At 41.4% G+C, this 23713-nt stretch overlaps 1 protein-coding gene across 2 annotated transcripts in view; it reads left to right on the top strand.

Moving 5' to 3' along the window:
• EBF2 (EBF transcription factor 2) overlaps window positions 1-23713 on the top strand; it is a 117612-nt gene that overhangs the window by 6153 nt on the left and 87746 nt on the right. For both annotated transcript variants that reach the window (XM_041720483.2, NM_001164535.2), the window contains 1 exon segment: window positions 4614-4682. In XM_041720483.2, the coding sequence (XP_041576417.1) occupies window positions 4614-4682 (69 nt within the window).

Below are 23713 nucleotides of genomic sequence, written 5' to 3'. Positions count from 1 at the left end.
GTGCAATTGGGTTATAGTTTGTGATAACATAAAGAGCAGTGAGCCCATTTCTTGTCTCCCCTCTCCCTGCACAGAGCGCAGTTCTGGTTTGGAAGTTCAAGTATTTCAGCACCTTCTCATCCAAATGGACATGTCTGATTTCAGATTAATTTGGGCTTTCCCCCTGCTTCCTGTCCCTGCCTTTATAGTATCATTTATTTCTTTGATATTGCTGAGCTCCAGTGATGCCTGCAAACCTCCGCTGTGCTTGGTTTAAGGCAGCGTTGCACAAATCTAAGCTATTATTCTGATTATTCTCAGCTCTGCTGCTTGATAGATTAGCTAAGGAAGAATTACAACTCGGGGATGTCCTTCCCATGTAAAACACAGATTAGTGAAGGGAATCAAAAGCACTCTGTAACCTAATGAAGACATTTGATTTTAAATGTCGTGTTTTCCCGAAGTATCTCTGAGCAGGATGCTATGTATTCTGAAGAGGCATTACACATATCACTTTGAATAATGCCAGGGGAATGCCTCCAACTCTAGTTAAACTTGACATTTTATTTTATTTCTTTTAAGTACAATAATCAAATCTTCCTCATTGTCTGCTGCTTAAGTGGCAGCATCAATTTTTAAAGCCTCTAGTTTAGTTTGCATTAGGAACAGTACATAAAATTTTAATGCATTGTACCCACTCTGCTGTTGAAATTGATGCCTACTGCTTCTGAAAGGAAAGCAAGAAGGGTCTGTCTGTCTTTCTGCCCCTCTTCCCATCCTCCCTAGTCAAAGGTAGGGTTTTTTGGGGAGGATTTTTCTGTACAGAATCACACATGAAGATATTTTTTGCTCCTCCGAAAGTGCCCGTCTCTCCCTCAGAGGGTGACAGATGCCTGCTTAGCAGGAAAGTTGTCTAAATATTGATACGGCTGCACCAATCTGTCATAGCCATTGAAAGTTCAGCTCTCAATAATTAGTGCTTTCAGGGCTTCCAGTGTGAGGCTCCATTTATTAATTTCCAATCTGAATTTTTTTTCCCATTTGCTAAAAAATTGAAAAATCCGCCTTATGGCCTAATAGAACCGTTCCTATTGGGCGTGTTTGCGTGGAATAACACAACCCTAAATCGCTGAAAATCAAGGTAAAACACCTTCCTCTCCTGGAATAACTTCCCCCATTCCCATCTTCTTGTTTTCTTCCAATTATTCACTAAGAGGAAACTCGTTGTTATGCTGCTGCCAGCAACCCCCTACGCCCTCAATGCTCAGAGGGTTAAAAGGTATTATAATTCGAACAGAAGTAGTCTCAGGGCCTACAGCTGGCTAATAACAGAGTTGTATTGAGTGGAGCGAGCCCCACAGCTGTGACTTTCGCCACAAGGCTCAGGCTAGACGGGAGCTCTAATCAGCTGGGCCAGGCGGCCACTGGGGCCCGTGTCTTTATCGGCCAGATGGTGTGAATTTAGACACTTTTGTTATGCAATTGCAGGGAGGAGTTGGGCAGAAGAAAACAAAACAAAGGCCACCATGCTGTGAGCTTATTTGAGTTTGAAATTAGAGACAGATTTTTTTTTTTTAATTTTTTTTTTTTTCTATTTGGTGTTGGGGTGAGGGGAGGAAAGTTGAGGGATGAATTTTAAAAGCATTTTGGTCAAGTGCAAGGAGGGGAAAGGATGGGAGTTTGGCTTTGATATGAGGTTTTGGGGTGCTGGGTTTGTCTCGGGAACTTTCTGGGTTTGGTTTAAGTTTTTTCTTAATTTTTTAAATTTTCTTTTTGGTGTTGGGGTGAGGGGAGGAACGATGAGGGATGAATTTTAATAACATTGTAGTCAAGTACAAGGAGGGAAAAGGATGGGAGTTTGGCTTTGATATGAGGTTTTTGGGATGCTCAGTTTGTAGAGCTGGATTTGTCTTGGGGAACTTTCTGGGTTTGGTTTAAGATTTTCTGGACCATTCTTAACATAAACCATCATTTTCACCAAGTAGACCTAACAAGAGGGGAAAGTATAACAACAAAATATGTATAAAATCATCTTAGGCCTTGATATTCTTGTCTCAAGCAAATGATCATCTCTAAGTGTGTTCCCAGCCCAACACTGTAGCAGAAATGTAAATGTTGGTGAAGTCATGCCAATAATTTGCTTGAAGAGAATATTGAAGTTTTGATCCTGGACCACCAGAGTTTGGGGGTTTTGGCTTGGACTGAAACTGGAACTAGTCAATTCTGTTACAGACAGCACTTGTGAAACCCACCAAGTGGAATTGTTACTGCTTGGATAGGGGGTGAACTTCTTGGAAATAGGGATTGAAAATTTAAGAGGTATTTTTGCTAAAATGTTGAGCTGAAACATCCTCAGTCCACCCTGATTTATGAGCAAACAGTGATTCCTTCACTGGAAGTGGCTCTTCTCCCTCATCAAGATTTTTTTTTCACATATTTGGGCTCAGAAAGTACCACGGTCAAAGGGGAAAAAGTCTATCACTTACAAAGAGCTTTCCCCAACTGATAGGAATGTAGATATCAGTAACATATTTGGAGAACTTCAGCTGCAAGCCACAGTTTTAGAGGGAAAAATGTTTGAATATTGCAAATATAAATTTCAGAACTGAAATAATAGTGGAAATAGAAATAAAACAAGATGCACTTGTTTCTGAACCCAGCCACGTTGTGCTCAGTCTCACAGAATTCATCCCACTTCATCCACCATCCCTGGAATCACTACAGATTTTTGGGTTTTTTTTTTTTTGCTTTGTTATAATGGCCTGTAAAGCAGCAAAGATTTTATTCCAAATGTTATTTTCCATTTGTTGCTATACTGGACATATCAACGTACATCCCAAACTGATGTTCCTTTGAGAGGATTTTCTGCATTTTGGGGGGATTTATTATAATTTTCTCCTTTGGAAAGCATCTCCCATTTTGGCTCCTGGTATAAAAATACTCCACTCTTTCTAAACACTGATTGGGCAGTGAAATCCATAAAAGATGCACTTAAAATAAAGTTGGGAGAAGGAGGGAGGGTGATGTTCTGTGCTGATGTGAATTACCAGAGCTGCACTGAAGTCGATGGAGCCATGACAATTTACAGCAGCTACAGGGGCTGCCCCAGGGATTTTTAAATATTTAGTGTATCCTCTTATTTTAAAAGGAGTAGCATTGATGAATAAGTGCAGGTTTGAGGCAAGGGGAATGTAAGAATGTTGAAACAGTTAGAGCTGCTATTCAAATAGATCTGCTCCTTCCAGCTCCTCTGGCTGGGCAATTCCAGCCCCAGAGCAGGAACTTCCTGGAAACTGGAGGATGTTGGGATTTTTCATAGCTGAAAGAGGGCTTTTTGTCTAAATGCTCATTTTAGGCATTTGTAATTAAATATTATTCATATTAAAAAAATCCCCACTTTTAATATTTTATTCTTCCTTTAATGAATTCAAGTATTTTATTTATTCTTTTAATATTTATTTATTATTTTAATATTTATTTATTATGTTAATATTTATTTAGTTAGTTTATTTTAAAAATTCTTTCTTTTATTCTGCTTGGAATTGCTCCCTAGTTGGAAAGCTCTGATACTCAGAGTGCTTCAGAATTTTGCAAATGTGTTCAGCACACTGGTACAAAAACCCACCAAAATTTCTTTGTCCCATGTGTGTCAATTTGAACAGAAATCTCTGCAAAATATGGAAAATATCTTCTAGAAAGGCATCTGCTCTGGTGACTTTTGAGGGATGTGGGACTTCTGATAGAGACTTTTTAAACTTTTGGGTGCCTCCATCCTCCCCGTCCCATGTTGGCTTTGACTGGAACAAAAATCCTGAGCATGAAAAAAGCTTAAATCTTCTCTGTTGCTTCAGATTATTAAAAGTGAGGATTCCACACCAGGGGCTGTCTTTAAAGTCTGTTTAACTCCTGGTGCTCAGCTATTCTTTGTGCAGGAGCATCATCCATGTCAGTGATTATATCAATGGAAATAATGAACTGTCTTTTGATTTAAAAATATTTATTATTATTTATTATAATTAATATTATCATTGACTATGTATACATTAATACTTAATGTAAAGGGTTTATCACTGGAACAATTGCAAAGGGATTGCAAAGCCAACCTGAAAACCATCTCTTCAGATCCTTTGTAAGACCTAAATAAGTTCAGTTTCTGGCTTTTCCTAGAGTGCTGAAGTCACCATATAAAACTTAGGTACTTAAAAATAATAAAATACAGTAATATAAAAAATAATATTGGAATATACCAAACCATGAGGTTGCTTGTAGTCAGTTCTAACACCTTTTGATGGACTTTTAACTCCACATAACCCATTTGGTCCTGCCTGTAATGACGTTATGACATCTGTTAATCACTTATTAGACCTTTACGAATATCACCTCAGTCTCAAGTGTGGCCATATTTCTGTTCAGTTTTGGCTGGGTAATTCAGAATAGATTACAGGGGGCTAAGTGGCAAACTCCAGCTGGAACCAGCCAGGACTTGGGCACCCAATTCCCTTAATTTTCCCTTCTGGAAAGCAGAACTTTTACCCTTCCAGGCATATATTGAGTGCTGAAGGTTTTCTGATGGACTTTGAGCTGGTTCTTTGCTCTCATTTGTTCTTTAATTTTGGTTTTTTTTCCCTCTCCAGTCGGTGCTGTGAGAAGAAAAGTTGTGGCAACAGAAATGAGACTCCATCCGACCCTGTGATCATTGACAGGTAGGAGATGAATTCTCATTTTCCTGCAAAAGCATCCCAAAATTGTTGTTTTTCACTTTGAATCACCAGAGATTGTTTCTCACTGGTTATCTGTTTATGTCTGCCATTTGGGGACCTTGACAAAATTTATGTTTATTTTTAAAATGAAATTGTGTTTTTATTGTGACCAAATATCCCATGTGTCCACCTGGAACATTCTCTCCTCACCAGGGATGGGATCCAACTGGATTACTGAGACAGATAAAGCTTTGAGCAACCTGGCAGCTCCAGAAATGCTCTTTAACAAAAGAGCAATATTTTTGTAGAAATGTAGGGAGAAAGGGAGGGGTAAAAAGTCAAAAATGCAACATTAAATCTGACAGGTTTGGGATTGTGAGCAATTTTATGTAGAACAGCTTTGTGTATTACTCAGTTTCAGTTCCAGGTTTAGGTTCCTTTGCTATTTTTCAGGTCAATAACAGAAATGGGGAGAACAGCAGTTTGTTAAACCATGGAGTGGCACTGTAAAAATTGTGTGTATTTGGGGGAGCTTAGAAAACTTGTGGAACTTGCTGACATGGAAGGGTTTGAAATCTGGAGCTCAGCAAGGCTCAGACTGGGAAAATAAAACCAGGCAGAGCTGCTTCAGAAAGGAGCACACATATAAGGGCTCCAGAAGGGGAACAGTAAATAAGGAAAAGCCAGGAAGAAAGTTTTCCCCCAGATTATTCTGCAGTAACTGTTACAGGGTTCCTTTTCCCTGAAGCAGATGCTATAAGAGAGCTGATGCTGGAGTGGATTGGTTTTAGAGACAGTTTTTTTGCCTATCTGTGTTTGGCCTGTTCTGTCTCCTTTCTAATAAGCTTAATTTGTTATAGTATTTCTCGTGGACTTGTTTTGGCATTCAGAGCAATAAAGCTGATTTGAATAAAGATCTGCAATAATTTTCTTCTTTTTTTTTATCACAGAGTTAATCTAAATAATTTTAGAACTCTGATGGTTTCTCTCCTCCTCCCTTTACCCCACGTTTTCCCCTTTTAATTCTGTGCTCACACACTGTGGTTGGGGCCAGAGCTCAAAGCTGCAGTGAAATTTGGGCTCTTTGGAGAGCAGGAGTCCTGGATGTGCCATCTTGACCTTTCCTATGAAATTTCGAGCTTATTTTTGGCTGTGTTGATGCTTGGTATGAATGTGCATTTGGGAACTCTCCAGCCCGAAGTCTGAATTTTCTGGGAAGCAGCTGGGGATGGAAGGCCCTGGATTTGCCCCTGGATCGAGACCTTGACAGGGACAGTTCCTACCCCAGCTGAATTTGTAATCCTGAGCCAGCTGCTTCTTCTCATGCAAAGTGAAGATTCTGGTGCTTCATGGGGAGCTTTGGGATCTGCTGATGTAAAATGAAATGGGAACTATGAGCAAGGACAGGGCTTTTCTTTCTAACAGCTGTGTATAAAATGTGCATCACCTGTCGCACTTGGTGAGTCCCAACCTTTTCTGCTTTGCTCTAAGATCTCTCCTAACTTAGTCCAGACCTCTCCTAATTTGTTCTGAGCCCAGAACTTTTTTCCTGCCTGCCCTGCTGACAGCAATAGACATTCTCATGGCATGGAAGCATCCTCCAGGCTCAGTCTGGATGTTCCTTTTTGTGCATTGGCTCTTCCCTTTCTCCATTCCAGGTGAACTCCAGAGCTCAGTGAAGGTAGCTGAGGGAAATAAATCAGTGGTGCAGCCTGAAAAAGCTGCTCCGTTCAGTGTTAAAGGCAGTCACTAAATCAGTTTTAGGCTGCAGAGAGAAGAATTTGTCCCAGCTCTGCCCTGCTGTCTGAAGGAGGGTTGGCTTGGTGAAAGAAGCAAAACTAAAGCTAAATATTTTTCTTTTTTTCTACCACTGGTGGTGCAGCATCAAGAGAGTGACTCCTCCTTCTGGCAGAGTTATTTCTGCACAGTTATTTCCATTTCACCTCTTCAAACAGGGCTCGAGGAGTGAGGGATAATCCTGTGTGCTACATCTCCATCAGCACCTAATGCAAATAAAATAACGGAGTTGTAAAATAAAGTTACAGAGTTGTGCTGTGCCTGTCTGTGCACAGAAAAATCCTCAGCTTGTCTGTCATCCCCACACACCTCCACAGCACCAAAGCACAACAGCTCAGGAGTTTAACTGCACACTCCCCTCCCCTAAAACACACCCTGTGGGGTAATTTTTTATTGTCTTGCAAACAAGGAGAATCCTGTGTGCTCTGGACTCTGGGCAGCAGTGCTTTGATTTATTTAGGGGGTCTTTCTATGCTTCTTTAAAGCAAAACACTTCTGCTTAGGGACTTGGCAGAATATAATTTCTGAAGTGCACCTTGCAGCCATGTGGGTCAATAAATATGGTGATATTTTCAGCTCAATAATGCCTTCGTGGTGGGTTGCTGTTAATTTAAAATGTACTACAGGTTTTCTTCAAATAGTGATAGAAATGCAGGTGTTTTTCCCAGGTGTGAAATGATAGGTAAATGTAAAAATCTGCCATGTACCAACCCGGCTGTAACATTGTCTCATGTCTCTGAAGAAGGGAAAAAAGGAAAATGGAGAGAGGAGAATTGCAAAAACACCTTTGTGCTATACAGAGCTCTGCCTAAGCAGTGTGGGCAAAGTGAAACAGAATTTCCATGGAATAATATTCCAGAATCTTTGAGATTGGAAAGGTCCCCAAGGTCATGGAGTTCAACTGTAACACCATCATCAATATAGTGATTTCCCCTTTATTTGTTTCTCTACCCCCTTTTTTACCTGCTGAGTGCTGGAGGGAGATGCAGTTCACTGGTGTTCACCAAATGCTGGGGACTTGTATCCCTGTTTAAAAACGAAGAAATAGTTCAGTGGGAAAAAAAAGTCAGCCCCGTTGTGGTTGTTGTTGGGGTTTTTCTTCTCCTTGAAAGAATTCCAAAAGTTCTGATGCTGAATAAAACATTTTTGCAATGACCTTTGCTCCCGGGACTGGATTTAGATCCGAAGGCCCTTGCAGTTATTTTTTCACTCCCTCTTGGAAATGAGAACGTTTCCATATGAAAGGGAACTTCTCCACTGAAATGTAGTGTGTGCCCTCTCCTGCTGGCAGAGATCTGCAGGATACATTGGAATATTTTGGTTCCTGTGATGTTCAGAGCCAGAATTCCAGTGTAACTCTGGATAGAATTGGATTTCAGAGTGATGCTTCTGATTTAACAGGGGTGGCACAGCTCAGATCCTGCACTGCTGCTATTACAGGTGTCCAAAATTGGGAATTCCACCGGAACACGGGGCTGGAAGGACCTGGAATTGCAATTTTAATCCAGAAGCACTTGCACTCCAAGGTTTTGGACAACATGAGCCATAATCAGTTCTCAAAAAGTCACAGCAAGCTTTGTGTGCATAAACAGAATTAGTGAGAGCTGAGCTGGTTCTGGTGTGCTCCTGTGGTGGATCCCAGTTCTGGTGGATTCACCCTGGATTTCTGCTTGCCTTTTGAAGTTGGTATCTGTGGGATTGGTTGGTTTAAGAGACATCAAAAATATAAATATTCTATTTTTTCTCCCTTCTCTCATGGCTGAAGTGGTGGCTCTTGATGTTCCTGGTAGTTCCTTGAAATTGGAGAGTGAATTTTGTGTTTCCTTTGTGGAAATCACACCCAGGGATATGAGATGCAGAGTCTGGAGAACTTTTGGATGGAAGGGTGGAAGCTCATTCCTTTGAACATGGCACTCCCTACTGAAAACTGTATTTTGCTACACCTGTGCTAGAATTACTCCCTTTGTTGCCTTTCCTACCCTGTTTATGCAAATAAAAAGAACCTTGGTATTAGGATTAAGAGGTCATGGAAGATGCAAATTAATTTATCACTTTTCTGCAGATTTTCTCCCTCATTGTAGGTGAGTTGTGTAATTTTGGATATAAATTCATCAAATAGCAATGATATTTTGATTTTTTAGTTTTCTTTGTGTTCCTTGAAGATTCAAGCTCGTTAGAGGAGGTTATTTTGTGTACTTGTTCCTCTTAATGTTTTACTGAAGTTTACTGAAGCTGTGGTTTAATTGAAGACTCTGTGGTACAGGGGAGAATTGGTATGACATTTTTAGGTGAAAGTTTTTCATTTTTGGGTTTTTACCTTTCCCCCTCCTCTTTTTTTTCTAATAGAGAGAATCAGCCAAAAGAAATTTACATGTAATTTAAATGAAACCTCTTGAACAGTCAAAAGAAATTTTTATGTCATTCAAACGAATATTTTACTTCAATTAAAAAACTGCAAAAGAACACAGATGAATTTTCATTTTGAAGGATCTAACTTTGAATAAGTGCAGATTTCTGACTTTTTTTCCTTTTTTTCCCCTTTTTTTTCTCTTTTTCTTCCTTTTTTCTTAATCTCAGCCATCTGAAAAGGCTGAATCACTTTGGGGTGATTCCAAAACCCACTGGGTAACACAAGGATGTTTCCTCATTGTGGGAGGCAGAACAGCAAGGCTGGAGAGGTCTGGATTAAATTCCCACTGACACTGGGTTGCCCTGTCACCTTAAAGTGACATAAATCACTGCCTTAGTTTCCCCATTAATACAAAGCATTAGCAACTACCTGGCTGTGGAAAGTGGTTTCAGATCCCTGAACAGGAGGTTTTGGGGTTTATTTTTCCCATTCCTGGTGCCAGGAGGGCTCAGCATGGCAGAGTTTGATTGTTCCTGTTCTGCCCTGTTCTCTGTGGCCCTTGTGGGTCTGCCAAGGCAAGACAAATATCTGGGATCTGTTGCTGCTGTGGGGTGAAACCAGGGGCTCTTCCCAGCTCCCTGTGTGCCCCAATCCCCCCTTCCAAGCCCCCAAAACCTACAATTTTCTCTCCCCTTGTCCTAGGGAGTCAAAGTCCTTTGTTCACTGCTAAACCTTGCTCTCCTGCAAAGAGCTGCTGTTGTGCCATCTGTCCCTTTATGAATTTTTTACTAGACTAGATGTTTGTGGGGAGTCAGTAACTTAAAATTGCACTATCCCAGCCATTTGACAAGTGGTTCTCTTAGTGCCTAATTTGTTTGTTTCTTTTTATTTTCCCCTCTCATTCAGACAAAAAGAAAATTCTTTACTAGTTTGCTGTCCAAGACATCTTGAAATCTTTGATGTGTGCAAACACTTAAAGCTTGTAAACAGACTAAACTGGAGAGTAGCTTCTGTCATTTAATCTTTTTCATTGAATGTTGACAGACAACAGATTTCCCAGCAAGCTGATGAGTCAGAAGATGCTCAAATATATTTTTTTATAAAAATGAAGAATGGACTGGTTGGGTATGTGGAAGTCCTGGGTTCTGCTCCTTTCTCCCCACCACAGTCCCTGTATTTTTGTAGCTGTTCACAGAGTCTGTGTTTAACTATGAACATATGTGATTTTCTGACTTTCCCTGATAACACAAAGGCACAGTTGCTGAGAATTGATGTGTGGAAATGCTCTGGTGATGTGCAGGAGCATTGCTGTCACAGTGGAGATGCTTTTTGGAGTAACTTGTAAAGTTGCTCTCCCCCAGGACTCTTGCTGCTGCCTGGGCTGGAGGTGCTGCTGCTTCTGGAATGGAGCAAGAAATGAGATGGATTTAAATCACTGCTGGTTTCAAGCACAGATTATTGGGGAGTTAAATAGAGCTGAAACCTGATTTCCACCATTGAGATCTCTGAGAATCAGGGGTACAGACGCAAATCTGACTCCCATACAGCTTTTGAGCTGAATGTATTTTATATTCTATCCTAATATAACTTACATATTAATTATTAAACTTACATTGTTCTGTTGTATACATTGACATGAGTTTCTCGTGATCTTTCTTAGGCCCCTGACCACAGTTTCTTATGATTATTCTTATGATTAAACAGTAATTATATTTAATTACTAAACAATCATCACATCTAACAATTATATCATTTATCATGTACAAGTTACACAGGCACAGTTCTAGCAAGGTACAAGGTCTTCATGTACCAAGGGTATTTATTTTTTCTTTTCAGGGCATACTAAGTCTAATTTTCCTTTTAACCCTAAATCCCCATGATTTTAAAACCCTTTTACTATCACTACTGCCTGGAAGACTTAATAAAATAAGTCCAATGAAGACAAGACCCAGAGGATTTTAGCAGTTCTGCATAAATCAGATAAACTTCCCTGCTGCTCTAGAGCATCTTGGACACAAGCATGGATGGATTCCAGCCTTGTTAGATTAGTTGAGATAAAAACATTGATGGTGCTCGGGCTAAATCCTGCATGAGCAATACAAAGTTGGGAGTAAAGTTTACACGTGGTGTAGGAGAATCCTTGTTTCTTTTTAAATTGAGGCTTTTTCCTGTAAATAGGGAGCATTTGGTCCAGTTTGTGCCCATAAACAGTGAATGAGGAGGTTAAGGGCCTGCTGACCTCAGAAGGACAGAGAGCAGAGTAAGGAGCCGTTGGAATCAATGGGCTTGGTAGTAGTGGAAAGGGGAATGGAAAACAAGTTTCCCATGGACTAAAGCACCTCTGGGAATAGAAGCTGAGGATAAATTCGCTGTGCAAACAGCACAGAATAAATTCTGGGTATGTAGAGCAGCAGTGTGTGACATGGGATCTCCACAGCTCCACTCCTTGGGTCTGTGTTTGCCTGGCTCCATCTGCACTCATCAATAAAAATGCCAATATTTCAGAGTATTTGCATCCTAATGAAAGCATCCTCTGTGTGTTTATGACCTGAAATACTCTTCTCACTTTTGCACTCCTCTCAGCCTCTGTCTAGACCTGGTTTTATGGACTTGTCACTTCATCTGCCCTAAGCTTTTTAGTTACTGCCTCTTGCTTTCCTTTTGAACCTTTTGTTTTTCTCTGCATCCCTTCCCTGTGTGTTCCTTTCACCATCTGTTTCTGGTGGGATTTCCCATATTTTCTGCCCTGTAAACATCCCAGGGTTTCATCCTCTCTGAACTGATTTCTTCATCTCAAAGTTCTCCCAATTAACGTGTTCCTGCTTTCAGACGGCATATTAAACAATTTGTCCTGCTTGGAACACCACCCCAAATCCGTGTGAAGTGAAGAAAAGATTGAAACTGAAAGTAGATAATGTGCATCTGAAGCTTCAATCAGTTGGAGATGTGATTTTAAAGCTTTGTTTTGCCCAAGATGATGTAGGAAACAGACTGGAGGACACACTCCACATGAAGGAGTGGAACTCAAGGCTTTTATTCCAGGCTAGATCATGTAAGCATGTCCTGGAACAACATTTCCCCTCTGCAGCTGGGATCCACATTCCCCCCTTCCTCCCTGGTTTGGATCTTTAATACACTGCTGTCATCAGAGCCATCCTTCTTTTTCATCCTCATTATTTTTCCTTTTTCTCCCCATCTCCTCTGCTACTTTTCCTCACAAATAAATGCTAATGTCTCCACGGGCATCCCACTTCCAGCTCCACATTTGGTGCCTTTTCCTCCAAGTGGAGTCCATCGAGCTTGTAAATTGTATTGGATCAGTGAGCCCATAATGAGGCTTCTAAGTCCAAACAGTGCAAGTCTGCTGGGATTTTATTGTTCATAAAGCTCCTTCCCTGGGGAGTGATAGAGCCATTAGGTGTGTGCTGTGTTTAATATTTGGTCATGACAGGAAGCAATAATTTTCTATCTTTTACTGTGGCTCCCGAGTTGTTTTTAAGCAGTCAGCTTATTTAGTCTCAGTGGCTGTGAACCCATTAGGCAAACAGCTCTTCCCTCCATGAGTTTGTGTCTTCCTACAAAGGCTTGTTTCAAGAAAATAAAATAAAATCAAGTGGCAACTGGTTGCCCTGTGGTGGCTTTTAATCCCTTGCCCTTCTCAGTGGCTGTCACTGACAGGAGTTGACATAAGGCTGGTTTCACCAGAAAATGGCATTTTTCATCCTGAATGAGGTGTTTTTTTTCTTTTTTTTTTTTTTTTAATTTTATTCCAGCAGAAAACAACCATCAAAGCTCCCATGTTCATGGTGTGTTATGGGTTTGGGGATTTCTCTTGTACAAATCCATTATTTACTTCAGTGGAAGCAGCAGGAAGGTTGTATTTAAGTATTCTAGGAGTGTTTTTATATCTATATAAACAGAAAAAAAAATGAAAACAATGGTTTTGGGTGCAGCCTATAGGAAGCTTCTCCTCTGACTGTCCTTCCCTTGCATTCCCAATGCTTCCCTCAAAGAACCAGGTAACGTTCTCCATGGAATGTGTGAGGAATTCTGCACATTCTGTGTTCTGCTTGTACCACCAGGCTGCTTTTCAGCCTGATCATTGCAGGTGTTCCCTTGCTCTCTGCTCAGGTCTCTCCTTTGCTCCAGGGGAAAAGTTTCCCACTTTTTCATTTCCCCTCTGGGTCCTTGTCTTGGGTCTCTGCAGCTCAGTGGGAGAGGTTTGTATCAGAAAGGGAAAAATAATTGGCTGGCTCGGTGTCCCAGAGCTGTTGTGGGGGCACAGAAGCACCAGGTGGGTTTGCAATAACCAGGAGCACTCAGGTTCTTTTTCCAAAACCAAAACTGAGAGGAAGATCCTGGAGTGTTTGGGAAGAGGGAGGGCAATTCCAGAGGTGCTTGAAGCAGTTGAAAACAGCACACAACAAACACACGAAACCAGCTCATGGCATAAAGAAATTAAAGCTGAGCGCTGATGTCTTACAAATCACATTTAATTAATTTTTAAGAGGTGTGCTTAGGTTTTCCTACAATAAAAAGTTAATTTAAATGGATCCTGGTTCAGCAAAGCAATTAACACTTTGTATTATCTAGCATCAACATCAAGAAGGGTATATTTAAATAGTTTAAATGAAGTAAGTCCTGAAAAGAAAAGTGAAACTGAAGACATTGATATTTGGGATCCTGCTTTCTTTCACAGTCACATTTCTGTAAGAAAAATCAGATCTTGAAGTTGACTGTTTTAAAAAGATGAAACTTGAGGTTCTTGTGTTGGCATGACTCTAAACCACAAACTGCAGTTTTGGGTGGCTGATAAGGCTGAGTTCTGCCTCCTTCTACACCCATTCACCTTTAGTTTTTACTGTGGAAATGATCTTGGGATTTATGGCTGCTAGAAAGTTCCCTGGGTCTTCAAATTTGCACGTGCTAGATTGTAATCTGGATTAGGAGTGCTAAATAGAAATTGTAATTTGGATTAGGAGTGTTTGAATAGAAATTTTAATTTGGATTAGGAGTGCTTGAATTTGGTTTTCCAAATCTCTACTCTCTTTGGGAATGTGGGTGCTCAGGACCTGGAAGAAAAGTAACCACAACTTTTCCAGCTGAATCCCTGCCAGTATAAATCCTTCCCCTTGATGCTGACAAAGTATCTGCTCAGTCAAAATTCCTCTGCTAAAGAGGGGAGAAAAAGCTGTGCAGGGTTGTGTCAGTGTCACTTGGTCACACAGAACCTCAAAAAAAAAAAAAAACAACCACCCATCCTCTGGGATGTTTTGGTTTTTCTCTGCCTTTCCTCTTTATCTGAAACATTTCCCAGCATTCCTTCAGGGACATCTGGTTCTCTCTTTTTCCAGCTTTCATTTGGTGCCTTCAAAAAGTGGCACTGTCAGTTCTTTCTCTTTGCCCCATTACTGCTCTACATGGAAATATGTTTGTTTATTGAATTGACTCAGAAGAAATGTTTATTTTCTCCCCACACCACAGCTGTATGAACCATTGTGTGTAAAGTAATTCATAAAACTGAATAACCATTTCAGTATTTTTGGTAGTTCCTTAAAAATCATATTCTAGAATTCTTTGTCATTTTTTTGTATAACTGGCAAAACATTTCTGTAGGTTTCGTCACTTGTTGAAACTCTTTGAAAATAAGAAATTTTTGTTTATAAAACCTAGTTCTATACTCAGCATGCTCATGTAGCATTTTAATTGTTTCACCAAGATAAAGTAATCTCAGGTTAAAAAGTAGGAATAAAATCCTTAATGAAAATTATTCTACTCTTAGGCCCCAAACAATCCTTGCTAACGATGGGGTCTCTTGTTTCCAGGCTGCTGCTTCTAATTGATGTCATTTGATCTGATCTGTTTGCTGGGCACTGAGCACCAACTGGAACATGAGCTGGGTTTTGAAGGGTCTGTGTGAAAAAAATTTACTGCCACGGTGGTGTCCCTGCTCCTGGCTGTGGAGGGAATTCCTGCTCTGGGCAGACACAAAAACTGGCTTTTTGTCCATTTTTGTTTGGCCCAGGTCTCAAATCCCCAAATATTTGCTGTAAATGGCAGTAACATCGTTGCAGAGGGACCAGGTGGGACACCTGAGTGTTCTCCTGCACTCAGGGATTCTGTGGGATCAGGGATTCCGTGTCACCCCAATAATCCACATGGAAAATTCCGCCTTATCTTGGTATATAAAAAACCCTCTCCCCTATCCCACTGAAAATTTCCCCTGTTCCAAAGTCCCATCTCTGTCTCCTAAGCTGTTTTCTCCTGGAGTTCAGCATTGTTTTGCCAGCCCACCCCTCCCAAAGCAGAGGTCACATCCACACCACCTCTTTGCTGGTACAAGGAGGCTGCTAAATAATTCACGTGGCCAACTTGATTTCGGGGTCCACATTTGTTTTTTCCACTCTCCTAATCAAGATGCTCATTTAATTCTATTCCAGCACCTGTTCAGCAATTAACACCCTACAATTTGCATCTTACCCTGACATTTGCTATCTTTCCAATTAGTTTTTATATCAGTATAATTAGGTAGGGTTATTACAGTGCATCAAGCAGGGTCGAGGATATTCCCAAGCCTTTAAGCTCTTTCCCAGATTTGTTTAGGGAAGCCACTAAGGGTAAACGGTTGATTAGGATCACTGTTTTTCTTCTTCATTCAGATCAGGCGAAAACTGTTTCCCCATGTGGCCCATGAAAGATCAGGGAAATATGTCAGTCTATAAGAACTAATATTATGTAGTTCGTGACTTTTTGGGTGAATTTACAGGGGATTAAGAATAAGGGTCAGGCTGTGCAGTCCCTTGCAGCAGTATTTACCAGTAGCCTTCAGGATGCTCTTGCTTTATGTTAAGCTGAGCAACTTGCAACAACGATTTTAAATTTTAAAATCAATTTTTTTTTTTTTGAGTTGACATGTGGTGAGTGAAAAATCCAAATTAGAGGGTGACCTGACCATATTGAACACTTGGCTTAATTGGTAAAGACTCTGGGAGTGAAATTACTACTCCTAACACCTTTTAATTTAAATTTCACAGAAGGAAGGTCTTGCTGTTCAGCTGTGATTGGTTTGGGTTGTGGACTCCTTGAGTCAAAAATGTGGCAGGACAGTTTAGGACCTTCCTAAACTTGTTGGACTCCAGCTGAACCCCCCTCAACACCCAGTGCTGACAGAAGGGAGAGTGCTGTGTATGTGGGGAAGTGGGACATGAGGAGGGGAGATCTATAGTATAGATCAGAGGGGAGAGGATTTTTTTCTTACCTCACACCACCCAGGTCTACGTGTTCTCCTTTTTTTAAGGTTCAGTTTGAAATAATCTCCCTGCAGCCCCCAAATTCCCCTGCATATCTCCTCATTCTGGAGGGGCACACAAAGGCTGTGGCAAGATTGCAGTGAAGGGTGGAATTGGAGGAAGATTCACATTGTGCTGGGGAAAGTGAAGAGTTGGATTAAAAAAACCCCAAAATTGCCAGACTTCATATCTGAATCTGGGTGTTATTCTGAGATTTTCTGCAATGTACCTTAATGATGCTGTCCAGACCTTGGCAGGAACCTGCTGGTACCCCAAAGGAGGGATCAGCCTGGAAAGGCTGGAGAGAAGCAGAGCTCTCCTGTGCTGTGTTGGTACAAGAAGCTCTAATGTTTGCAAGTATGCAATGGATTCACCCTTGCCCAACTTAATATTATGTATTGTAATGAGCTTCATCTCTCCCCAGTCTGTTGGGGTTTTTTAATCTCCAATTGCCTTTTATTGGTATCTGAACAGGCTTAGAAAAATAGCAGGGTGAAATACCCTGGGGAGCTGGGGCAGCGAGGAAGAAGTGAGAGGTTGTTTCATGGAGTGGGAGGAAGGGGTTGGGTGTAAAGAAGGCAAAGCAGGACACAGAGAAAATGGAATTCACTCCCTCTGCCAATGCACAGAACTGGCCTGGCTTGTCTCCCTCAGCCTGTGAGAGCAGAATCTGACCCAAACCCCAAAGTATTCCCTTTATTGCTTGGAACTTTGGATCAGACTGTACTGGTAGAAGTTATCACCTCAAATTACTAGAGCTAAAAAGGAGAGCATTAAGAAAAAAAGGGACAGATTTTTGTGAGGGTGAAAGCTCCACTTGGGGAGAGCAGAATCGACAGAAGCCCCTCAGTGGATGCTGTACCCAGATTTCAGAGCTCCTGTGTGAGCAGGCAAAGCTGCTTACCTGTGCTGACAGGAACTGTGGGGTGTCCTTTTCCAAAGTTTAGTTTCAGCCAGGAGCCTTATTCTTGGACTGAGCTGTCTGGACACATGAATGGCTGTAAATGTGCTCTGAGAAATGGGGTTGCACAATTTGTATAGATCTGATTTAAAAGGAGGAAGAGTCTATATTGAGGAGAATTTTAATGAGATTTTTCAAGCTCTTCTGCTTAGCTGGATTCTCATCTAAGCTAAACCCAGAGCAGCAGAAATTTTCCCTGATGTTCACCCCTGTATCTTCTGTTGAAATCTGGAGCCTGGGTGGAGGATGTACTGGGTAGGTGGGTGGAGGAGAAAGTCACCAAACAATTGTATTTAACATAACCATGCCCTGTGCTGTGCAGGATGATGTCATTATCTGACCAACTTGTCTGCAATCTCATACTTCATCTTTTCCCCTTAATAGATTTCAGCTTGGAATGCAAATGCACTTTGTCACTGGTAGGGAAACTGGGTAACACAGAGCCTGGTTATTGTGGGCCAGCAAGACTTTACAACCATCCATCATTTAAGAGTTCTAAAAGGCTATAGCAACTTCTAATGGAGTGGCAGGAGGTCTTCTCAGAGTGACATCAGGACAGGTTCTGCTGACAGCACTGAAGGGCTGAATTTTACCAGTGCTGGTCTCAACTAGCAGCTGGAAACCTTCTCTGCAGCTCACCTGCGTATTTATTCACCAAGGTCTTGGACTACAAAAGGTGAATCTTTAGATCCCCCATCACTATTTAGACCAGATCTGCCATGCTGCCTAGGAGTTTAAAACAGTAATTATAATCCAAATCTAATGGCTGGCTTGGAAAAATCAGCCTAAAGGCAGCAGTTGATGTTATAGAAATTGCTGGCTCTTAAGAACTTCTGAAAATGAAGCCCTCTCCAGCACATTGCTTTTGAATTTAAGGATTCTGTTCTAGATCATTATATCTAGAGTACATAACATGAGTGACCTTGTTCCAGGAGACAGAGCGAGATGCACTTTTATCAGTGTCCAAGGAGAAAATTTAACCTGCAGTGTCTAGAATGTGCTTGTGATGTCCTTCTCTGTGAATCCTTCTGTTTTGGGCAGCTTTGTGAGTGGAATCAGAGTTATAAAATTTGGATCTTTTCCATCTGGATTAGGTCATCCTGCACACTCCCTGGTGTGGTCCTGCTCGAGAATCTCTCGCTGTATTTTATTGTCAGTCTCCTGCTTGAAGAGTTGCTTCCCTGAAGGCAGGTGTCCAACATTGATGGGAGTTACATCCTCTGGCACAGGGATGTGTCAGAGCCTTGATGGGCTGGAATAGGAGAAGAAAGAGCTCAATGAAGTAAATGAATAATCACATTAATGATGTTTGCTAAATCTCTCATCCAGTGCACCAGCCAGTGTAATTGCTTCAGAGGTTTGTGTGAAAGCCAGCAGGCTGATGGAGAAACATAAACAAAATTATTCCCTTCCCTTTACCCCAAACAAGAATTTAGCCATTAATAAGGGCTCTTTGTTTCCTAAAAGTCTAAAAATAGAAGCATGATGTGTGAGCAGGCAAGGTTTGTGTGTGTAATCAGTCCTGGCTGCACTGCCAACTGGATTGAATTTCCTCTATTTGGAGGGATCTTCCTGGGCTTTTGCAGTTGTGTTCATAGAAATGAAGTTTCTCTGCATGAACATCTGAATATTTGTGTTTGAGAACCAGCAGTGATCAGTTTTGAGCTGTTTTTCCAACCCCAGATTCAGCAACGTATTATTAAACTGAAATGATGCAAAATTCTGTAGATCCCTTTTTAATCTTTAAAAGCAAATTTGTGGGAAACAATAATAATAAAGGCTTACATGTTCAAAGTTGAAAGCAAAGTTTAAAATAAAACAGGAATCCTACAGGTTAGGTACCATCAGTAGGGTGTTTGGCTTCTCTCCTTTTTCTCTCTTTGGGTGTGCTCAGTATTTGGAAGTTGTCAGGTACAGAAGGAAGTGGCTGCTGTTTGTAAATAAATAAATTTGTAGGATGAAAGGTCGTGCAAAATATTTGGGAGCTGTGCAGCTGGCACTGGGAGCAGCTGCCAGGATTCCCTCCTCAAGGTGCTGCTGTGTTATTTTGGGGGATGTTTAGGGGGGAAGGGGACAGGGATGGGGGAACCTGGTGAGTGTTTTGCAGCCGGGAGCAGGTGACCAAATTGATGAGTTGCTTCTGTGTTCTGTGCGAGGAGGAAAAAAAAACCAAAAAAAACCCGTGTGCAGGGAGGGCTGTGCATTTTAACACCTTCCCTGCTAAGCAGGAGGCCGGCTCGGGGTGCTGAATTCCTGTCTGTGAAATAAATCCGTGTTTGCAGGGATGGCTTTGGAGAGGTTTGCTCCCGGAGCAGCCACAACCACTAGGGAGCTGTCTTTAGCTCGGATTTCACAGTTTGCTCATTAGACCAATAACAGCAGACACTCACTGGCTTTTTCTTCAAGAGTTTGTCAAGCTGGGATGTATTTATAGAGTTATGCTCGAAGATAATAATGTTACACCTCCCTTTACCTGTTTCCTCACAGAGATCAGCTTTCCCATTTTTCCCTCAGTGCTCGTCTCGTATCTTAAAAGGAGATTGAGATTGCTGAATTCTGTGGCACTTCTCAGATTTGGGACTTGGCCTTCTGTTTTGAACAATGAGGATGGAAATTTCACCATCACTCCAGCCATTAAGAAAATCTCTCCTGTTGGATATGAAGAGATGAAACAGCCCTGCTAATTCCAATGCAGGAAAATATATGGAATTATCAGAAAAGCAGAAGCCAGGGACTCCAGTTTTGATTAATATCTCATACACTTCCACTTAAGAAAGTAATTTAATGTCTTTACTTCAATTTTTGCAGATTGGTTTGAATAAATCCTCAGATTCTATAAATAAGAGGGAGAAAACTGTGAAAGAAAAATAGTAAAAAAAAAGTTAATATTTTTCAGTTACAGCTCTGGTATGGGAAAATTGTAACTTGCATCTTTTGAGCCTGGTCTAGGTCATCACAAACATCAGCCTGGCTTGTTACCAATGACATTTGGGATTGTTAAAGCAGAGCTGTGGTACTGCAGCTCAAAGTGGGAGTAAAGGAAGTCTGGAAATGTGCTGTGTAATCCTACCTGGGACTTGCAGAGTGCTTGGAGCAGGTGCAATGCTGCAGCAGAGGAGGCAGGATGTGCTCCCAGGAGGAAGGATGTGAATGCACTGTGACTTCCCAGTGTAAAATGTCAACATCCAGTGCTTGGCTGTGAGTGGGAAGCAGGGATGGATGTCAGGGATGTGCCTGCTTTCTCTTCCAAAGGAGAAATTACTGCATCTGTCCCCTTGTTCCCAGACACCTGATGGGTTTAGGTCTGGAATAGAGAGGAAAGCTGGAAGCTAAGGGCAGCTAGAGGTAAATATCTGTTTAGATAGAAGGTGGCAGTGTTGGAAATTCAGTGGTGCCTTTCATGCCTTTTAAACAAGGAAAGAAAATCCCTGAACTGAGAGAATACAAGCCTTATTTCTGCTCCATCAAAATACTCTCCCAGCTTTGGATCTCAGCCTAAAATTTGTCTAGCTGGTATATCTCTGTATGGGAAATAGTCCAAATAGGACTGACAGGCAACTGGTGTCCAAATTTATTTTACCAGAGTAACATAACCATAAATAAGTTTTTAAAAAAGTAATACAGTGTCAAGTTGGTCAGAGAACATGATAGTGGTGGCTTTTCCTTATCAAACAGAAGATATGGCTCCCCTTACTGACCCTTTGGCTTCTAATTTGCACTTGTTTTCCTGAGGGAAGGTGGGTTTGTATCTGGTTCTGTAGCTGGAGCTGACACCAGGAATGATTCACTTGTCACAGCACCTCCTAAATTCTGTGCTTTGCTCTGGAAAAGCTGCGAGTTGCTCTGTGCTGCACTGGAGGCACCACTGTCCAGCTGGCATTTGGGTTCCTTCCCTGCAGGAGCCGTGGGATAAACAAATCCAACACAGCCATATCTGGCAAAAAAAACCCACTGGCAAACTGCGTATTAATTAAACAGCTGATAAAGTTTCATTTGGTTCATTTTCCCTGCAATAAACCACTAATTATGTGGGAATGGGAATGTTTTCTGAGCACAGCAGCAGGATGGGGTTGAAATGGCTGTGAGTGCAAAGCCACCCACACTCTGCTGCAGTGACGGGAAGAGCACAACAAATCCAGAGCCAAGGGATGAAGTCAGGAGGAAGTGGTGGGTTCTGCTGGTCAAATCTTTCACTGAATCTCTCTGGTTTCAGCACACAGCTCAGCATCTCTCTGCTTCAGCCGGCAGGAGAAAACTTCCACTCAGATTGTTGATAATTAAAATGGATTGGAAGCTCTTTGGAACTTTGTGTTTGCATAATAACTCTAAAAAGCAAGAGTGACAAAATTTTCCTCTTGGAAGTTGTAAGTGTATTTTCAATTATTGCAGAGAAATAATAACATTTTTTCAACCAGTAAATGCCCAATAAAGGTGATGAAGTGTTGCACTACAATACTTCTTGAATCCTGAAAGAAGCATAACTAATAATGGAGATAATTGATCATGACCATTTAAGATTATTTTTGGTAGATACTTTATTTTTTCCTCCAGATCCCCAGACACTTTTCAAAGATAAAGTTGCAGGATGTGGAATAGGCTTGATTAGCAGTATTTCTGAATTATTTAAATTGATACCTTCCATAGTAATAAAAATATTTTTCAGTAATGTTTCCATTATCAACTTCCCATTTTGGTGATCATGTGCTAATTTCAGGACAATTTTCCTAATAAGAACTATTTCCTTTGCAATTTTCAAATTGGGTTAGTGGATTTTGCTTTTGAAAGCATAAAATAGCCACCTCCAAGTGTCCAAATTAATCTGTGACTGGGACTTTGTTATGTGTTTGGAATAGGAGTATGTGGAATATGAGACTCTGTGATAAGGCTGATGTTTAGGGAAAAGTCCACAATCCTATCTTGAAAGGGTTAGAAAATTTTTGGTAGGAAGTTTGGACAATGTTGTTGTCTGAGCTCAGGCCTGAAGGTAGAAGAACAAACTGATGTCGCTTCAAGGTCTCTCTCAGTGCTGTTTTTAAAAGATTGAGGGTGGTGTAGCCTAAATTTTCTTCAAAAAACAACAACTCTGAGTGTTCCTGCCCTGGTAAGGGCACTCCTGGAAATCAAGGTTTTTGGGATCCATCTGGCAGCCTGTGTTCCAGGCAAGGTATTCCCAGATGTTCCCAGATGTGTGGTAGTTTCATGCATGATTTTCTGTAAGGCAAACCATGTTTTTAGGCCGTGTCTTATCTTCTCTCCTCCCCCATCCTCATGTGGTTGTTTCTCCTCTGAGGTTAAGCTACAGTCAGAGAGAATAAAATAATGAATGCAATGAGGAAAAGAAGCTGGGGTTTCTTTTTAGCATTTTGGTTTTATTTCTTTCAAATGACACTTGAGGAGCTGGAGCCTGTTAAAGCTCTCTCCAAGGAGCAAGGTTTCTTTTGAGAGGAGAACCATGGGGAAATGCAGCAGCAACAACAAAAGTGCACCAGAATCCCTCAGACCTGGTTGTTCTGCAAAGAGCTCTGGCTGTCCTAATTTATACACCTTGCCTAATTCAGAGCACATGTCTCAGCTACAAGAGGCATTCAGTAGACACGCTGCTGTCTTCCTCACAGTGGGCCTGCTGTGAGTTTGTCAGCAGTGCTGTTAACAATGACAAAGTAGTTCATCAATGTATTTCTTACTTTTTTTTAACACCAATATCCCAGAAGCAGCAAAGAATCTCCTGTGTTGTTCCTGTGCTGTCGCCTTAGGGAGAAACTCGGCAGTAATAGAGCTGCTGCTGGGTGCTGAAAACCTGTTCTTTAATCGAGGAATTGGCAGTTTGTCCTTTAATATCCCTGTCTGTGGGTTGTTCTTGTATCCAGGTGGGATTCCCTGGGCTGCTGGTTGTGTTGGCACAGAGCTGACAAATGCTGCTGGGCCAAGGGATGTTCAGGCCTGGGAGATTAAACACATTCCAGGCAGAACCACCTGTGCTCCTGCATCATTATTTTCCATCTCTGCTGGGCTTGGAAGGGTCCAGCCTTTGGGTCTGTGCCTGTTCTGTGTCTTCTCTGTGGAGCACAACCAAGTTAGCAAATACTCATGTGAAGCCAGGGTCCTCATAAGACAGGAAAACTGGACAGGACAAACACACATCGAACCAATATGGTTAACAAACGTTCTCCCCTTATTAGAGAGAAGATGGCAGTTTATGTACACTTCTATATAGTTTACAGATTACTCTCATTGGCAAGCCAACATTGTTTGTCTTTGTCTTAAGGTGGACTAAACCTCACACTATAAACCTGTACTAATTCACACCCAGACAGCCCAGTGCTCCCCATCACACCTTAATACAATTTCTAACTGTGCCACAAACTCTTAATTTCTAACTGTACCACAAACTCTTAATTTCTAACTGTACCACAAACTCTTAATTTCTAACCGTGTCACAGGCTCGGAGGCCTCACAAGGCCCAAATCTGAGGCCTAGACTGGAGTAGCTCAAATCTCATTCCAGACATAAATCAAACCCTCTCTCTCTCAGAAATGCTGCAACACTCATGGATCCAGGAAAGCTTGGAAATGTGATGTGGAGAGATGTCTGAGCTGTCTCTGCAGGAAATCCCGCTGGATGATTCAATTTCCTGGTG

The sequence above is a fragment of the Taeniopygia guttata genome, chromosome 22, assembly GCF_048771995.1.
Source record: "Taeniopygia guttata chromosome 22, bTaeGut7.mat, whole genome shotgun sequence".
Classification (NCBI taxonomy): Eukaryota; Metazoa; Chordata; class Aves; order Passeriformes; family Estrildidae; genus Taeniopygia; species Taeniopygia guttata.
Note: the sequence above shows the minus strand (reverse complement) of the source record. Positions and strands in the feature narration are given on the sequence as shown.